Source organism: Paramormyrops kingsleyae, chromosome 19 (assembly GCF_048594095.1).
Source record: "Paramormyrops kingsleyae isolate MSU_618 chromosome 19, PKINGS_0.4, whole genome shotgun sequence".
Taxonomy (NCBI): Eukaryota; Metazoa; Chordata; class Actinopteri; order Osteoglossiformes; family Mormyridae; genus Paramormyrops; species Paramormyrops kingsleyae.
In genome coordinates, this window is record NC_132815.1 from 1,327,964 (window position 1) to 1,346,614 (window position 18,651).

Genomic DNA, 18,651 nt, shown 5'->3' on the forward strand with positions numbered 1-18,651 from the left:
GAAAAAAAAAGATGAGAAAAGCATTGCATTGAATGGTATGAAAGTAAGAACCCTGATTAAAATGTAAAATTTGAAAGAGTTTCCATATATACATTAAAATCCAGGAGGGCACCTCAACCCTGTACTAGAAAAGAGATATGGATGGATGGATGGATGGATGGATGGCAATGAAGAGTAACAACATGACTGTAGTTTCCTCTTTACTGCCGTGTAAATGAGGCACTTACTATTACAAAACCTTGACCTGAAGAGGGGGCCATTGCACGTCCAGAATCATTGCAAGGTGGCTGCCGATGTAGAGATTATTCTGAACTGCAACAATGATCACTAACTCAACCCCTGGTCTTAATATTATAGAGTCCACATGTGTAACTGTGGCTACAAATGATATACCTTAGATGATATTTTCCATAGAAACAGCAGATATAGGCCTTTTATGTATGAAATATAAACTTTTAAATAAATAACAGCTTGACATGCATGTTAATATACAGTTGGGTACGTAATATTATTACCGCTTATTGCTGTTTTGTATATAACATCTTTGAAATTGATTGCGATTTTTTGTATCTTTTGGGGTGACCTATTTGCTTGAATAAAATGCATGGACTATATGAACATACGCCCTTCGGTGATTCTTGTTAAACACATGCTTTTATTTCAGATCACGTACAGTATAGGGTAATCCCTAGGTCAGACTCCGACAGGCCATGTAACTAGCAGTGCGCTATTCCACGATAGTCAGCGGCGTTTAGGGCTGTACGGAGCCATACTGAGCCAGTGAGAACCGTTCCTAGATCAGCTTCTGTGTAGCACTATAGCAAGTGTGGCGCGGTACGAACCCTGCCAGCTGAACCCGAATCAGTGGCTGGGGCGCAGCTCAGCCGCAGTGTGTCCGAAACGCTACGTCATCGTCCGTGGGCGTCACCAGCGCCCGGCTTCCCTCACACGACCCGCGCTTGTCGGAATCGGCAGGTCGGTGTCGCCGGAGCCTGATGGGACAGATGAATCCTGATCGATGGCCTAAAAATCGGGCACTTCTTCAGCGACTATGCTCTCCATGCCCTTATGAAGATACCAGCTTCATTTCAATACGCGCTGTTCTTTAACGTCGTTACAGTCTTACTGTTTTATCGGTGTTCGGTAAATTAGGGTCACCGCATTATTCTGGCGATATTATATATTGCAGATTACGACATTGCCTGGTTGGTGTGGTGCGTCCCAGGTGACATAACGATGGCGAACCATCTACAGAGATTTATCCGGCTGTGTCAGTACCTGCAGGACCCGCACCTTGTTGCAAAATTTCAGCAGATGTGCGGCGTTAAGGGAACCTTCCCCGGGAAAGCAACCGAAATAGCTGGACAGGAGGAGGAAAAGCTGCAAAACGGCGACTGCATCCTCCACTCCGCGGACGCAGAAACGGGTGGTCTAAGCAAGAGAAAAGACATGACAGGCTCCGGGAAGACGGCCCTTATGAACCAGGTGAACCCGGTGCGTGACGCGGAGGAGGCGGCGATGCGAAGCGCGCACTGGCGGCTCTCTGCTGCACCGGGCAGCGGGAAAGAAGAGGGAAAGGAGGCGGCGTGTGAGCTGTCAGAGCAGAAACATGAATCCCGAAGCACGGTTAAACCGCTGCGCAAAAACTCTCTGACTGGAGATGTCGGACAGGAGTTCATCATCGAGAATAAGTTTCTCTTCTACCTGTTCACGTTTGGGACTGAACTGGGCAATGAAATGTTCTTCATCATTTTCTTCCCTTTCTTATTTTGGAACATCGACGCCTATGTGAGCCGGCGCCTGATCGTGGTCTGGGTCTTGATCCTATACCTGGGTCAGTGCGCCAAAGACCTCATCCGGTGGACGAGGCCGGCCTCTCCGCCGGTGGTCAAGGTGGAGGTGTTTTACAACACGGAGTACAGCATGCCCTCCACCCACGCCATGACGGGGACCGCCCTGCCACTTTCCCTCTTCCTGCTCACCTACGGCCGATGGGAGGTATGCTACTTAATTATTGCAGATTGTACTTTAAGCCTTTTACATGAAACGCCGCTAGGTGACAGGTTATTGGTGTTTAGATAATGCCACAAACCGTTTATTGTCACATGATTTGCACTTATATACACAAACACGTGCTTTCTCGCAATCTGTGTAATGATTAATTCACTTGTCCCATCTCACACCTGTGATTTCTGCGCACGGGAACCTTTCATATACAGTAAATTACAGTATAGCAGTCAACAGTAAAAACATTCGTTGATTGATAAAAAATTGGTGTAACTCTACATTCATGAGACATTTTGCACATGTAGTACCAGTGAAATGTTTGCACACACCTACCCATAGAAAGGGTTATTTGTACTTTTCTCTACATTTTAGAATTATTATAAAGACATCAAAACTATAAATAACATGGAATTATGCACTGGGGGGGCAGCTCTGTGGGTTGTGACTCAGAAGGTTGCTGGTTCAAATCCCTGGGTCGGCAGAGTGATCCCTCCATTGGGCCCTTAACCCCAATCGCTCCAGGGACTGGCTGACTCTGCTGTCTCCTCTACACCAGTTGCATGAGGCGGCCTCCTGGGATGCGTTTCCTGCTGTCCTGAAGGAGCTCCCACATATATGCTGATCAGTCAGTGGCCACTTCTCCTCCAAACTCTATATTTTAATTGTTGCTTATATCTGTAAGCATTGAGCTGGCTGTACGCTGTTAAAGGAGCTGTTTGCAGCTGCGCAGAGACTGTTTGAGGAACACATGTTTGTCCCCTTTTCCCTTGGTAAATTGACTGTCGGTGAAAGGGTCAGGTGCTCAGTCGCCCTCCCCCCCCCCAGCATGCCCCTTCAGACCAAATGGTGTTTCTGAACTTTTAAGCCATGACACACAGGACAGTGACAGGACACGCAGATAAGCTGCTACAGCACAAGGCCGTAGGTTTGCTTTCAGCTTCGGTGGGGACCGAATCAGCCAGACCCCCCCGCCCAGTAAAAACACAAAATTGGTAGAGATCAGTGATCCCATATGCAAATCCACACCTTTGCTAGAGCAGCAGACCACATGTATCTAACCAGCTGACACATTTATCCAGTAAACAGCTTCCTTAAAACCTTATGCACTGCAGTTATACATTTACTGGGTCATGATTTCTGCAAAGGTCCAGTGGCAGGGAGCCTCTGAACTGATATTCCTGGGAACCAGACAGTTGGAGCCGAGAACGCTGCCACCCTAAATGTAGGACTGTGGTCAAACACTTTTAAGTTGTAATGTTAAAACGGCTTATGGTCAAAAAGAGGAAGTATCTTAAAATGCTTTTATGAAGAATGTGAATCAATAAGAGGCTTCAGCTGGGGGGGCAATCAAACTCCGCATCCTGCCCTCTTGTTTGATGATGCGTGGATGATGTCATGTTTTGGGTGGAATCAGTAGTTACTCCATTTCTGCATTTGAAATTAGGGTCCCTCCCCCCATGAAGGAGTGCCATCAGCTTGTAAAAGCCCCACCCATCCACCTCATTAGTGAGGACTCTTCCCGAGAGCTCTGTCGTTATCCAATAGCGAATGTGGGTCAAGGTCGTAACTCTGGGGCCTCTCAGTTGTTCCTGTAGATTAGAAGATACGTATCCCCTTTGTGGAAACTGAGAACCTGCCCGGTGTCTGCCCGCGCGAGGACCCGCCCGGTGTCTGCCCGCGCGAGGAACGGCCCGGTGACTGCCCGCGCGAGGAACGGCCCGGTGACTGCCCGCGCGAGGAACGGCCCGGTGACTGCCCGCGCGAGGACCCGCCCGGTGTCTGCCCGCGCGAGGACCCGCCCGGTGTCTGCCCGCGCGAGGACCCGCCCGGTGTCTGCCCGCGCGAGGACCCGCCCGGTGTCTGCCCGCGCGAGGACCCGCCCGGTGTCTGCCCGCGCGAGGACCCGCCCGGTGTCTGCCCGCGCACATGACCACTGGTTCAGTCAGCTGGGGGGGTTGGCTGACATTTATTGCTCCTTGGGTAGTGCTGCACCCAGCATCGCTGTCAGGTATCTTCTCTATTTGCCATTTGCACAAGTACATTGGAATTCTCCTCTTCATACATCCCATCTTGTTCTCCATGGCTTGAGGGTCACAGCACTGAGTAAGGCAACTTGTGCCCCCCCCTGGAGCTGGGGGTTAAGGGCTTTGCTCAAGGGACCACAGATATCTGACTTTTCTGCGGAGACTGTGCTGGAACCTGTGATCTTCTGATCACAGATACAGACCCCTAGGACACTGAGCCACTCGCCACCCCTGGTCTCAAAATATAAGCGTGCCTCAGTCTGGGAGCAAAGATGTGACCTGTCTGTCAGAGATGACCTGCCTGTTAGATGTGACCTGCCTGTTAGATGTGACCTGTCTGTCAGAGATGACCTGTCTGTCAGATGTGACCTGTCTGTCAGAGGTGACCTGTCTGTCAGAGGTGACCTGCCTGTTAGATGTGACCTGTCTGTCAGAGATGACCTGTCTGTCAGATGTGACCTGTCTGTCAGAGGTGACCTGCCTGTCAGATGTGACCTGCCTGTCAGAGATGACCTGTCTGTCAGATGTGACCTGTCTGTCAGAGGTGACCTGCCTGTCAGATGTGACCTGTCTGTCAGAGGTGACCTGCCTGTCAGAGATGACCTGTCTGTCAGATGTGACCTGTCTGTCAGAGGTGACCTGCCTGTCAGAGGTGACCTGTCTGTCAGATGTGACCTGCCTGTCAGATGTGACCTGTCTGTCAGAGATGACCTGTCTGTCAGAGGTGACCTGCCTGTCAGATATGACCTGTCTGTCAGAGGTGACCTGCCTGTCAGATATGACCTGTCTGTTAGATGTGACCTGCCTGTCAGATGTGACCTGTCTGTCAGAGGTGACCTGCCTGTCAGAGGTGACCTGCCTGTTAGATGTGACCTGTCTGTAAGATGTGACCTGCCTGTCAGATGTGACCTGCCTGTCAGAGATGACCTGTCTGTCAGATGTGACCTGTCTGTCAGAAGTGACCTGTCTGTCAGATGTGACCTGCCTGTCAGATGTGACCTGTCTGTCAGAGGTGACCTGCCTGTCAGAGATGACCTGTCTGTCAGAGGTGACCTGCCTGTCAGATGTGACCTGTCCTCCGTCAGTCTCCTTATGTAGCTCCATAGCCCTGCAGATCGCAATGTTTCTGCATCCTAGCTTCCTGGGCCATTACTGGATGAAGGGGGTGCATTTTGTGAGGGGGCGGGAGGCTGCAGGGTCACCCTGGGGGTGACTGACTCAGCTCTGGGGCGGCTTTCCTGTTATCCCACCAGAGGTCGGTCAGCGTGGTTCTCGGGGCAGAGAGGGGGCGCTTGCTTACACAATGCAGTGCAAATTCCTGAAGCAGAAGTGATAATGAGCAGAACACACAACCTGGATCACGGCTGGAGTCACTGATGATGGACGGCGTTTTGCAGGAGCTGATGTACTGGGGACTCACTGTTGTAATGTCCTGCTGCAATAGAATCCAGCAGCAGATACTAGAGAAGGAAACTGAAACAACAGATATTTGTCTTTGGAGGGCCTGGTGACAGACGTGGCTCCACATTAAATCCCCTGGCAACTGGCATGTTCCTGATGACGTTCTGCAATGTCAAGATGGTGCGTCTCCCAGCTGACACTGTAAGCACTGCAGGGTTTGCTGAGTTACCCTTGGCGGTCTGTAAGCACTGCAGGGTTTGCTGAGTTACCCTTGGCAGTCTGTAAGCACTGCAGGATTTGCTGAGTTACCCTTGGCGGTCTGTAAGCACTGCAGGGTTTGCTGCGTTACCCTTGGCGGTCTGTAAGCACTGCAGGGTTTGCTGCGTTACCCTTGGCGGTCTGTAAGCACTGCAGGGTTTGCTGCGTTACCCTTGGCGGTCTGTAAGCACTGCAGGGTTTGCTGCGTTACCCTTGGCGGTCTGTGAGCCCCGGAGCCTTGACTCTTCCAGAGTGGTAGTTTTGCTCAGTTATACCTGGGGCCTTTTCGCCTAAAGCTCTCCCTGAAAACAGCAGCTGTGTGAATTTCGGCATGACCGCTGCAGTATGTCAATTAACACCCTCCCTGCTTTGCTCGGTGCCGATCTCACAGAGCAGGTTTAGCCCCGACGTGCGAACCCAGGCAGACTTGCAGGACGGCCCCTTCCGGACCCGCTGCTGGTCCATGAGGAGTGCGTGCTGCGCCTGGCGGACTTTGAGACCGGCCCGTATCCAGCACGCCACCCACAGGCTCCCGCAGCCTGACAGGAACAGCACAGGATAGGGGAACAATGGCAACGGCTCCTACTTCCTGTGTTGCTCATGTTGTTGGGTCTTAAAGCCCAAAGGAGCAGCCGGACTCCGAGGCGGGTGGGCTGGGCCGGGCCGGCTCTCTGCACGGCTTCTCTCTGACACGTCAGCAGCGTGGGATGTAGGCGTCACATGCTGGTGGATCAGCACGCCGGGCCTTATAGTCCCGCTGACGTCTCAGCAGAACATCTCCTACTGGGCCCACTGCCTCATTTCCACTCAGGTCCTCTGTCAGCTATAGAATCGTGTGCCAGCGCTGAATGCCGCCGGGGTCCTGACTGAATGCCGCCGGGGTCCTGACTGAATGCCGCCGGGGTCCTGACTGAATGCCGCCGGGGTCCTGACTGAATGCCGCCGGGGTCCTGACTGAATGCCGCCGGGGTCCTGACTGAATGCCGTGCTCCTGGGCAGACGGACTGGCAGCCGAATGAACAAAGTCGCTCTCCGCTAGACAGGTAGCATAACTGTCCCCCAGGGTTCAGGGCCGGGGGGGGGGGGAGGGGGGGAGGAATCGCAGAGGGAGACGAATTTAGACCTGAGAGTAGTTGGCAGCAAGGAAGGAAACTCGTCCCACACACAGATCATCCCCCCCCCCCGGTCCGCAGAGCATCTTTGCTGTCAGGTCTGCGGAGGTGTTCCCAGTCAGGGGAGCAGCAGAAGAGCGGGGAATCATCCTGTTTCCGGACTGGAGAGACCGGCCGACCATTACCGAGGACTGCCAGTGAAGGCGCGCCATGCAGTGTGTTAAAATAGGCACTTCCTGTAGCGCGTGATGCATTTGTCACACTGCAGCCCAACCTTTTGTAGCAGTTAATGTATTATGGAGAATAAGCCCCCGTGTCAGAACCACAGGCTCTCTGAGACTATTTATGTGTCGAGAGGCAGGAAAGGCAGCTTCCCATTAAATGACTCGGGGTCTCATTATGGAAAATTTCATGCTTCTGTTCCGTTTCCCAGCATTCAGCGAAAGTGTCGTATCTCAGGATAATGAGCATATGCAGTGCTGAACACTCTGGCCTCCGTGTGGGAACTTATAACAACACGGCTCCCTCTGCTGGTGGTGACTGGTGACGGGTGTCAGCGCCCGGGGTCAGGAAGGGCCAGCTTTCTGAACCCCCCCCAAAGCCAAGCCACGTCCTCTGCTGCCCCGTGGGATGGCCCCACGCCGGGTAGGGAGGAAGGAAGGCGCTGCAAGTTTTGTTTTGTCTATGTTTGCCCCCCCGGCCTCTCGGGGGTCTGTGGGAGCAGCTGGCTGGAGCCGGAATTCAGGCACTGCTTAGATCTGCTAAAGCCAGAGCTTCCCACGCGAAAAGGCGCGCGTGTGTGTGTGTGTGTGTGTGTGTGTGCGTGCGAGCGGGTTTACCTATCCTTATGGGTACATAATGTCCCCATAACGTGATAAATATCTGTTTTTTTTCTCTTATGGGGACCGATTTCCTGGTCCCCATAAGGGAAAACTCTATTTTATAAAAATCGGTGACTGCTATGAAAAAACTAAAAATGCAAAAACTCTTGTATTTTGTTAGGTTACTTATGGTTATGGTTAGGGCAGGGTAGGGGTTAAGTTTGTCATAGTTAGCGTTAGCATTTTTCCCATTGAAATGAATGAGCAGTCCCCATTAGGATATGTTTACCCTGCGTGTGCGTGTGTGTGTGTGTGTAAAGGCGTACCTCTGCCGTAAAGACACCCCTATCCCCTATCAGCTGTGTGTGTGTGTGTGTCAAAGGAGAGCAACATAGGATATGTGAAAACAAGAAAAGAAGCATTCCAGTGTACTTGTACAAATGACAAGTGAAGTATCACGTCATTCATTGCGGGTGACCTGTCAGCCAGTCATGTGACACCTTGCAGGGTCACAGTAAGAGGCAGCCGACTGGCTTAAGGATCTTCCCCCATAGTCACTGTGGTAAATGTCAGGGTCTGTCAAGGTGAGGAGCTGGAATGGAGGGAATACGGATAGTAATATAGAATATATTCATTATTAGTAGTGGCTCATCCATTTTCTGTACCCACTTGTCCTTTGCAGGGTCACAGGGGGTCTGGAGCCTATGAGCGTAAGGCAGGGAACAACCCAGGATGGGGCACCAACCCATCACAGGGCACAAGGCAGGGAACAACCCAGGATGGGGCGCCAACCCATCACAGGGCACAAGGCGGGGAACAACCCAGGATGGGTCGCCAACCCATCACAGGGCACAAGGCGGGGAACAACCCAGGATGGGTCGCCAACCCATCACAGGGCACAAGGCAGGGAACAACCCAGGATGGGGCGCCAACCCATCACAGGGCACAAGGCAGGGAACAACCCAGGATGGGGCGCCAACCCATCACAGGGCACAAGGCAGGGAACAACCCAGGATGGGGCACCAACCCATCACAGGGCACAAGGCAGGGAACAACCCAGAATGGGGCGCCAACCCATCGCAGGGTACAAGGCAGGGAACAACCCAGGATGGGGCGCCAACCCATCGCAGGGCACAAGGCAGGGAACAACCCAGGATGGGGCGCCAACCCATCGCAGGGCACAAGGCAGGGAACAACCCAGGATGGGGCGCCAACCCATCGCAGGGCACAAGGCAGGGAACAACCCAGGATGGGGCGCCAACCCATCACAGGGCACAAGGCAGGGAACAACCCAGGATGGGGCTCCAACCCATCACAGGGCACAAGGCAGGGAACAACCCAGGATGGGGCGCCAACCCATCACAGGGCACAAGGCAGGGAACAACCCAGGATGGGGCACCAACCCATCACAGGGCACAAGGCAGGGAACAACCCAGAATGGGGCGCCAACCCATCGCAGGGTACAAGGCAGGGAACAACCCAGGATGGGGCGCCAACCCATCGCAGGGCACAAGGCAGGGAACAACCCAGGATGGGGTGCCAACCCATCACAGGGCAACCACACACACCTATGCGCAATTTGGAAACTCCCATCAACCTCAGCATGTCTTTGGACTGGGGGGGGGGAAACCGGAGGAAACCCACGATGACACGGGGAGAACATGCAAACTCCACACACACAGAGCCATGGCGGGGACTCGAACGCTGGTCCCAGAGGTGTGAGGGGGCAGTGCCCCCCACCACGCCACCCTAGCTGGGACACTGTGTCTTTATCATTCAGAAATGTGAACAATAATTTTTGACCAGTAACTCTATATTTGATTTGTTTCGTCCTCTAAACAGGTTCTGTATCTGTGCCATATTGATTTGCACAGCTTTATTTTCTTTTTCATCGCATCGTATCACATTGATTCGCACTCGCATGTTGAATCAAATCATGTGAAATCGCACTGCATTGCAATCATATCATGTCGCATCAGTAGCTGCTTCATATGTATCTTTGAAGTATTGGATCATTCTCAGTGAGGGAGATGCACATCCCTAAGTGGGAAACGTACAGACACATTCCAGGTGATGTGATTGGCCAGCTGGGCCCCGGTGACCCCGCCCCTTCCTGTCTTTTGCAGTACCCCTTCATCTTTGGCCTCAGCTTGGTCGCTTGCTGGAGCCTCCTGGTCTGCGTGAGCCGGATCTACATGGGGATGCACTCTGTCCTGGTAAGTCTGTCTCTGCTAAGGAGGTCCAAACACTTCCAGTTTAGACTGTTGGGGTTTTGGGTCAACGAGACGCTTACAGGCCCGTGGCTGAACTCCAATGTCTCTCCTTCAAATGCAACGTACAGTACAACTGAAATGAATCGTATCCCTCCCAGTTCCAAAAGCTTGGAAATTATGCGTGGAACTGTGGAGAAAGTGAGGCCAGGAAATGGTTTATCACTTTCCAGTCAAGAAAGTGACGCGATGTTCTTTGGTTGATCTGGTTACTGGAGTGGTTAAGGAAGTGACTAATGAGATGAGAGCCTGACCAGTGGCCAGTGAACGTGTGCTCTGACTTCCTAAGACAGGGAATGTTCTCCTACAGGAAAACACGACACAGGAGACCACAGTGCACAATGGGTGGGGGGGGGGGCAGTGTCACGCTCATCTGACTCAGATGTGGCTCTGTGGAAGAGCGCTGAGGCAGTGCAGCATGCAGCGTCCGTCGTATGTTGGCAGTCGACACGTTCCTCGGTATTCTCAGGCGTAAATGAGGTGTAATGTGCTGTTACTCAGACGAGCACTATAAGTACTCAGGATTTGCTCTGGAAATGCATGATATTAGCCCAGCTTTGCTAACATCAGTAATATCTCCGGCCACGGGAAAAAAAATCTCACACTGGTGCATTCGGACTAGTGTGGTTCTGAGGTATCGCCCGACACGTGGCTGCACTCAGGTTCTCATCCCTGAGGTGGTTTATTATGTGGTTCCACTCTGCATGTTCCATACTCACCTACTGGCGCGTCCCTGCAGGTGCAGCAAAGCTGACATCGCATCAAGCCTGTCAGCCATTTGTGGGATACAGATTTTAAATATTTGGGTTCCTAAGCATGCCGCTGCCCACAGCTGCCAGAAGGGAGGCGCCGTAGAGCAGATCACACAGGCGATGCCTGCAGAGAGGCAGCCCTGGTGGCAGTACGTGGCCCCTGCTGAAGGCCTTCCTAATGCTCTCGTCCCTGGGTGACATGTAGCCTCAAGCCTCCAGCCAAATGTCCTGCTCATTCCAGCAAGCCTGAGCCACTAATGGCATTTACAGCCTCCCCAGGCAGAAGATATAGCTGAGATTTCTTATCAGTTTTTGATTGTTATGGAGCAGCAGGCTGTCAATCCCCATGAATCCCGCGATGCTGATCATAGCTATTTAGCCGGATAGCGGACGCGAGGAAAAGGATTAAATGTCAGCTCTCCAGCTCCCACCTCTGCAGTCGTGGAGCACAAAAATGATTTAATTGTTCTTTGAGAGCTGTGGGGGGGGGGGGGGGGGGAGAGAATAGGAATTGTGGAGCTGGAATATCACCGGGATGGAGGAGACTTTGAGGAATACGCCGTCGTCGCCGCAGCATAATCACTCATCCCACTCGCGTACGGCTCCTGCTCCTTTCCACTTGGCCGGAATCGCCCTCGGCCCTCAGAGAAACCCTCCCCCTCGTTACGAATTCATCACGCTAAACTCGGCTGCATCCTCAGCCGCTCGGACTTTCATCCGCCATCCGCGTGCCCATTCCTGCGCCGGCGAGCAGGTTGGGGTCGGGTGGCGGTTTCGGCTTGACGGTCCAGGGAGAGGGGGACCACGTGAGCCACCTTTGAATGGATAAGGCACAAAAATAAACATGGGGAGAAGCCTGGCATGACCCCGGATACCGGGAACATCCTGATTCCTTTGCTTTACCCATCAGGCTGCAGTTATGCTGATATTTCTGATCATGGTCTATAGGAAAATTTCGTGCGACATTTTGAGAGGAAGAAGAGGAACAAGCGAGCAATTGCAGGAAGACACTTAAAACTGTAGTACAGTTTAGTTCACATGAGTTGTTTGGGAGTTTTTAAACAGGAGGTTATTATAACATTGTTATAAGTGTCAAATTCTTATTATAGAATATATTTAGAATGCATAGATATTCAGGAAGCAGAAATGAAAGTTGATGTGGTCTAAGGGAAATGGCGTCATCTGCTAGTGATTCATTTTACTGCACACTTGTTCATTGCACACTTCAGTGTTGATTCTGAAGACTGATCACTTTCCACCCTGGTGTGAGTCGGATATCCCTGCAGATTTAATGTCATCTCCGTCCCCTAGATTTGAGGTGATTTCTAGAGGCAGAGACACAACTATGTTTGAATGATGATTACAAATTAAGGTCAGTCCAAGGCCACCTGTCTAGTCAGCCCTACCCTTGCTTTGCTGTCGCTGGTTCTTACAGCTTCTGCCTACAGTCAGGCCTAACCTGAGTTTGGAGGGAGCAAAAACGTGGACCGTCTATGGGTCCCCAAGGACCGGATTGTGAAATACTGCCTTAAGCTAAATGGTGATCAGTCATTATAAATGGGTGAATTATGTATCTTTTTTGGATAAAAATTCAAGTTAAATAGCACTGTTGTGTGTATGACATACAATTAGAAAATGAGTGAATGAATGAATGAATGAATAAATGTTCTGTTAAGTCATTATTTCTGTCAACAGAATATAGAATGTGCTCCCCAGTGAGCGGCTGTGATTGTTTCCTTTTTTAAGCAGAAAGAAGCTTATTGTGGTCGTCCATAATGAGCTGTTGTGCTTACGGCCGCGTGGGTGTGAGGACCTGCTCCGGTGTCTATTTCTGTGAAAGCCCGGCTAGCCGTGAAGGCGAGGTGTGAAGCTGCTCTCGCCGACAGCGATGGGCTGCCTCGTTACTCTCTGGCTGACGCTCTGGTCTCTGCGGTCGCCGTGCCTTTTTCTCCTCCGGACTGAGCTGAATTCAAGGGCCGCTTCCCTGATGATGTGTGTGTTTGTGTGTTAGTGAGTTTGTGAGCTTAGTGTGCAGGTGTCGGTCTTACACTCTCCGTGGGCCCAAACGCTGGCTTTACACTTCCTCAGCAAAATCACAGGCAGGATTCATCTGACATGTTGTGTAATGACACCATTCTTCATTGCAACAATACCCTAACAAGGGAGATATTTCATTCTCTGTACTACAGTTCCTTACCTGTTTACCTGACTGTACCTGGTAACCTGGATCTAGCTGTGCTTGGTTTGTTGCCTTCACACACATGGATGGCCTATCACAATCAGGGACTCAGTCAGAAACAGCTTTCACACACATGGATGGCCTATCACAATCAGGGACTCAGTCAGAAACAGCGTTCACACACATGGATAGCCTATCACAATCAGGGACTCAGTCAGAAACAGCGTTCACACACATGGATGGCCTATCACAATCAGGGACTCAGTCAGAAACAGCGTTCACAAGCATAATTCAAAAGAGAACAAACTGTCCCATTCATCCACAAAGCGGGGTTTTCTGTGACCTTAAGACAGCTCACTGCAGGAAATGCGTACCCTGCAGGAGCAGGGAGTGCTGACTGGACGGGCGGCTCCAGCACGAGGTGCACAAAAGGCAGACTGGGAAGGCAGAGGACTGGGAAACCAGGGACAGGAAGCAGGACCCAGGAAACAGGAACTGAGGCTAAAACACAAAACCAAGATAGTCACAGCAAAAACACACTGGCTAAACAAGACCAGGAACCCAGGAAAAAAACACCAGCTAACAAGGACCAGGAACCCAAAGAGCCACGATGACTGTTTAAATGACATTCAGAACTAATTATCAATAGTGCAGGATCACACAGACCAGGCTCAATTACCCGGCTGCCAATGCAGGTCAGGTGTGACAGATAATTATTACAACGGATATTTAAGGATTATTAAGTCTGATTAGTAAATTATTAATTAAGCCATGGAAGGCTGTGTCACAGGGAAGAAGGAACTGGCAAGATACTGCAAAATTAGACACCGCAGAGCTTAGATCAGATAAAATGATTTAAAAAAAAAAACTTTGTGCTTACATTTTATTTTGCATTTATGAAGTAAAAAGTGTGGTATTTGGGACACTGATGACGCATGATGTTTTAAGAATGCAATATATTTATGGTTATATCTGAACTTCGTGACATTCGGTCATCCTGTCATCAGTTATTTCTGTCAGGCAAAATGAGAGCTGACCCCTAAGTTTTCCTGCTGAAGTATTAAAGTATAAAAATAATTTGTAGAGGAGGGCTAAGCGAGAAGCCCGCACATCCTGCATGCGCACGCGTGTCCGTCTGCGGCTGCTGTGCATGTCCGTCTGCGTCTGCTGTGCATCCTCACTGCGGATGTTGTCTTGCAGGAGGTCATCACTGGCTTCCTGTACAGCCTTCTGATCCTGGCTGTGTTCCAGCCGCTGCTGAACGCCATCGACCACTTCTACCTGACGCACCGCTACGCCCCCCTCGTCATCGTCACCTCGCATGTGGGGCTGGGCCTGCTGGCCTTCAGCCTGGACACCTGGAGCACGTCCCGCAGTGACACCGCTCAAGCTTTGGGCTCGGGGCTGGGTGCAGCGCTGGCTTCCCGCCTCAATCACCTGCTGGGCCTGATGCCCGACCCAGCCCTGTCGCAGCTGCCTCTGTCTGCCCCACCCCTCAACGTCGCCCTGCTGGCCAAGTCATTCCTGCGCCTGGTTCTGGGTGTACTGGTGCTGCTGGCTATGAAGGCGGTAATGAAGGCCGTCGCCATCCCCCTGGCCTGCCGCATCTTCGGGATCCCCGGCGACGATGTGCGCACGGCCCGGCAGCACGCTCCGGTGGAGCTGACTTACCGCTACATGGTGTGCGGCACGTTGGGCTTCAGCTGCGTCTTCCTGGTGCCTGCCTTCTTCAGCTGCCTCAACTTGTCCTGATGTTATGCCGCTGGCTCCGCCCATCCCCTACAAGATGGGGCTATTGCACACAAAGTCAAACAAGTCACACCTGACTTCCTTTTAATTGTGAATTCTTCTGAAGTTCTGCTGTTTCTTGTTGGTTTGCTTTAATGACAAATATGGTTGCGTTCAACCACAATTGAGTTTCTATGGGTTCTGGTGATTCCTCCCTGTACTGCTGGCATGGCTGCCTTGGTCTGTCTGCACCATGAAATGGGGGAGGGGGAAGCAGGGCTTTGTTGCTCGAGATGCGCTGCCCTTTCAGTGATTGACCCGCGCAGCTTAGTTGTTCCACCAGTTGATATTTGACCCTAATCAGGTCAAACCTGTTGTGAATTATCCTACTATGCCAAACAGGACCTACCATGGACACCCATGGCTGTTTTCTGATGATGCATGAATGACCCCCCCGCCCCCGCCCCCCCGGTACGATAGGATAAACTGTGATCAATCCCAGGGGGAAATTACTGAATTGCTTAGCTGACCATGCGATTTGAACAGGCCACCTTTCGGTCACAGGCCCTGGGCCCCAGCGCACTGACACACACCTGGGGTGTCTCTCATACTTCACTTACGCTACTACATGTTGAGATGAAGAGTATAGTGTTACTGTGAACTGTGCTCTGTGCAGCTCCTGTACTCCACTCTGATCACTCTGTGATCCTTATTCTGCACCTAGACCCTCCTCCCTCTTCAGCTCAGCTCATTTTCCTCGGTTTGATATGAAGGTTGGCTAGGTGACATTACCAGGATTAGTCTTCTGTAGTTGTGTGAGCTTAGAAGTTTGGGAGGTCGGTCTGCGACCACAAACATATTGACCTAAGGAATATTTTTGCACCAGTCTTCACTATGAAAGCAGAGTCATTGGTGCTTAGAATGAATGAAGGAACATTTAACATTTAAGCCCCACCTGGATGATGTGATGGCAGCCATTCTGCACCAGTACGCTCACCACAGAGTAGCTAAGGTGGAGAAGGTGCAGGAGAGAATTCACCAGTGAGATACAGGGGATGATTAGGAGGCCAGATTTAAAAGGGCCACAGTGGGCAGTTTAGCCAGGACATCGGGGTACCACCCTTACACTTTCAGAAGATGCCCAGGGACCTTTTATGACCTCAGAGTCAGGACCTTAGTTTTATGTCTCATCCAAAGGACAGCACCATTTTTCAGCACAGTGTCCCCATCACTGCACTGGGGCATTAGGATCCACAGTGACCACAGGATGGGCTAACCTGCTGGCCACAGTGTCCCCATCACTGCACTGGGGTATTGGGACCCACACGGACCACAGGATGGGCTAACCTGCTGGCCACAGTGTCCCCATCACTGCACTGGGGCATTGGGACCCACAGAGACCACAGGATGGGCTAACCTGCTGGCCACAGTGTCCCCATCACTGCACTGGGGTATTGGGACCCACAGAGACCACAGGATGGGCTAACCTGCTGGCCACAGTGTCCCCATCACTGCACTGGGGTATTGGGACCCACAGAGACCACAGGATGGGCTAACCTGCTGGCCACACCAACACCCCTTCCACTAGCAACCCACTTTCCTAATTGGTCTTCCATCAAAGTGCTGGCCAGGCCCAAACCTGCATAGCTTCAGGTGGATGACCAGGTCTGAACTGCAGGTGGTGTGGCTGCTAAAGATCATTAGGGAGGTCATTAGGGGAAGGTGGAGGAGGTGCCTGGCAGTTTCTTGCAAAGGGTTTCCAAAGAAAGGTTAGTATTGAACATAGACTAAGTACTGTGTGACTTCAGGATGACCCTGCATCACCTTGGTATGTTCAGTGCTCAGCCTGAGAAGATGAAAAGTCTGAAGCTCACGTGGGGGTTCATGTGGTCACCTTGGACCAGACCCAGACTTTTTTACGTCTTATAAAAGTCCAGGCACAAAAGTCTTATTGTTAGTAGACAGTCTCGTCAACATTCATTTATTGACTTTTGCTTCATAAATATAATTTTTTCTTCTGTGTTCCTATTTTGAACAGTCCCCCCACCCAACCCGAAAAGACTATTCAAAACCGTAATGTGTACGTAGTGTGTTATTTTAAACATCTGTGGCTGAAAATGACGTCAAACTGTAGACTTTGCCTCAAATTGTGTTTTAACCTGTTACTATTCTTCATGAAAGGAAAACTGAAGTAGCCTAACTGCATGCTAAGACCTTCATTAGTTCCAAAAGCCTCAAAGTGTTGGTTCACATCCAATGTTTTAGTGCTAAAAGGAAAACAATCTGTTTGTAATCGTGTGTTTGACTTGTTGATGTATCTGGTGACCACTTTAAGCCTTCCGCCCTTTGTGGACAACTCAGTATATGTTCAATCAGTGTTTATCCCTTGAACAGAGACATCTCCTCAGACTGTCTTGACGGAGAGATGGAGGTCAATACCGATGTGACGTGGAAGAAGAGCCGAAATTCTTACTGTGTTCGTTTCGATTGTACCTCATTATTCTACATACCTTTGTGCCTTTCTTGGTCCTGGCCATGAAATTCTGCAGTGAACTGCATTATGATGTCAGGTGAAAGAGTGTAAATGCCATTCATTACGCAATCCAGCTAAAACATTTCTGTACATTTATTATATGAAAGAAAATGTTTGCTCGGTAGCCATTGTGCTTCAAACCACATTTGAAAATGTTTGTCTTTATTTCACAATAATGTTTGTATTCGTTACAGGATTATTTACCAATATGAATAAAAATTTTGCACATTATGATGTCTCAAAGGGCAAAAGGAAGAAAAAGTCATTCTAATTTGAACCAATCTATTTTATATCTTTTGATGACCTCATGTCTAAAAGCCTGACCACAAACCCAGGGTCTCTGACTTGCCCGTGCTGGCTGGCTGTCTCTCAAAGCTCCACCATTGCATCTATAGGAAACACTGCTCAAAGTTCTACGCCATACAATTAATCAGAGCTGGATAGTTCAGGTCCAGAAAGTACAAATCCAGACCAAGGTTTTGTTTCAACCAACCAGTTGATTTCTCTGTGACTGTGACTTTTTATGCTCAGCTGGTTGGTTTGAAATAAAACATTAAAACAACTGAATTTTTACTGTCTGGACCTGAACGATCCACTTATGTGATTTATTTCATCCTGACTTTGTCTTTTGAGCTTTTGTGCGCAAAACCCTACTCCAAATTTTAAGATGAGCGTTCCCAGTGAGCACGGAGCAATAAATTATTGAGTAGTGAGTTACTCAAGAGTGCCCTCCGCAGGAACTGCAGTGGTGCAGTGCCTCAGTTTCCCATTCATCGGGCCCCTGAGTAACTACAATACTGCCCTGTGAGGACCCTGTGTTGAGAGCTGGTCTTCTTTACTGGCTAGTTGCACTGTCTCAGGAAGCCTGCTGACAGGGCTGTTCATTTCAGTCATCTGTACTCCTACTTGTAAATGGCCAATAAATGGAAACATACACATATGCCGCTACTTACTTCTTGTCATGGGAATCCCCATTAGTCTGCTGTTGGACTGGCCTCCCTTTGACGTTAGGATTGCAGTGAATGCCGTTGGGTTTACAATGTCTGCGTAAGCAGATGACAAAGGCACTCTTAAGTAAAAGCAGAAGTTGAGTGGTTAAGGATATGGAACTATAAGCATAATGTTCCTCAGTCCCGATCCTATTAGGAACTAAACTGTAATTAAAATACAATTACTGTTAAATAACACATGATTTTTAGATAGAAAGAGTAGTCAATATATATTCTGTATGTTTACTGACATATTCAACAAGCACTTTGCCTAAACTAATTAGCTTGTTTTCCACCCCAACATTAGCCAGTGCAGTGTGTGCTTGACGGGTTCTTGAGGAACCATCCATCATTATGAAAATGGGGGGAAAGGTTAGGGGCATAACTTTGGTTTGAATACTGGGGGGGTTGAGGTCTTCATCCATTTAGGGGGAGACATAATTATTGGGAGGGTTATAAACCCCCTTGCAATTTACACCCATGGGGAAGCCCCCCTCCCCAAAACAGGGGAAATTGACAGATCACATTGTTTCCCTTCCAAAAGCCCTGATGATTTCACTTTAGTCCTACAGTTGAG

General features: G+C 50.3%; 1 protein-coding gene across 1 annotated transcript; it reads left to right on the top strand.

The window, feature by feature from the left end:
• Positions 1–934: 934 nt before the first annotated feature.
• sgpp1a (sphingosine-1-phosphate phosphatase 1a) lies at positions 935–17,316 on the top strand. The gene is made up of 3 exons (XM_023812954.2): positions 935–1,998; positions 9,750–9,839; positions 14,025–17,316. Exons 1-3 carry the CDS (start codon positions 1,237–1,239, stop codon positions 14,574–14,576), a joined length of 1,404 nt encoding a protein of 467 aa, XP_023668722.2. The 5' UTR covers positions 935–1,236; the 3' UTR covers positions 14,577–17,316.
• Positions 17,317–18,651: the final 1,335 nt, after the last annotated feature.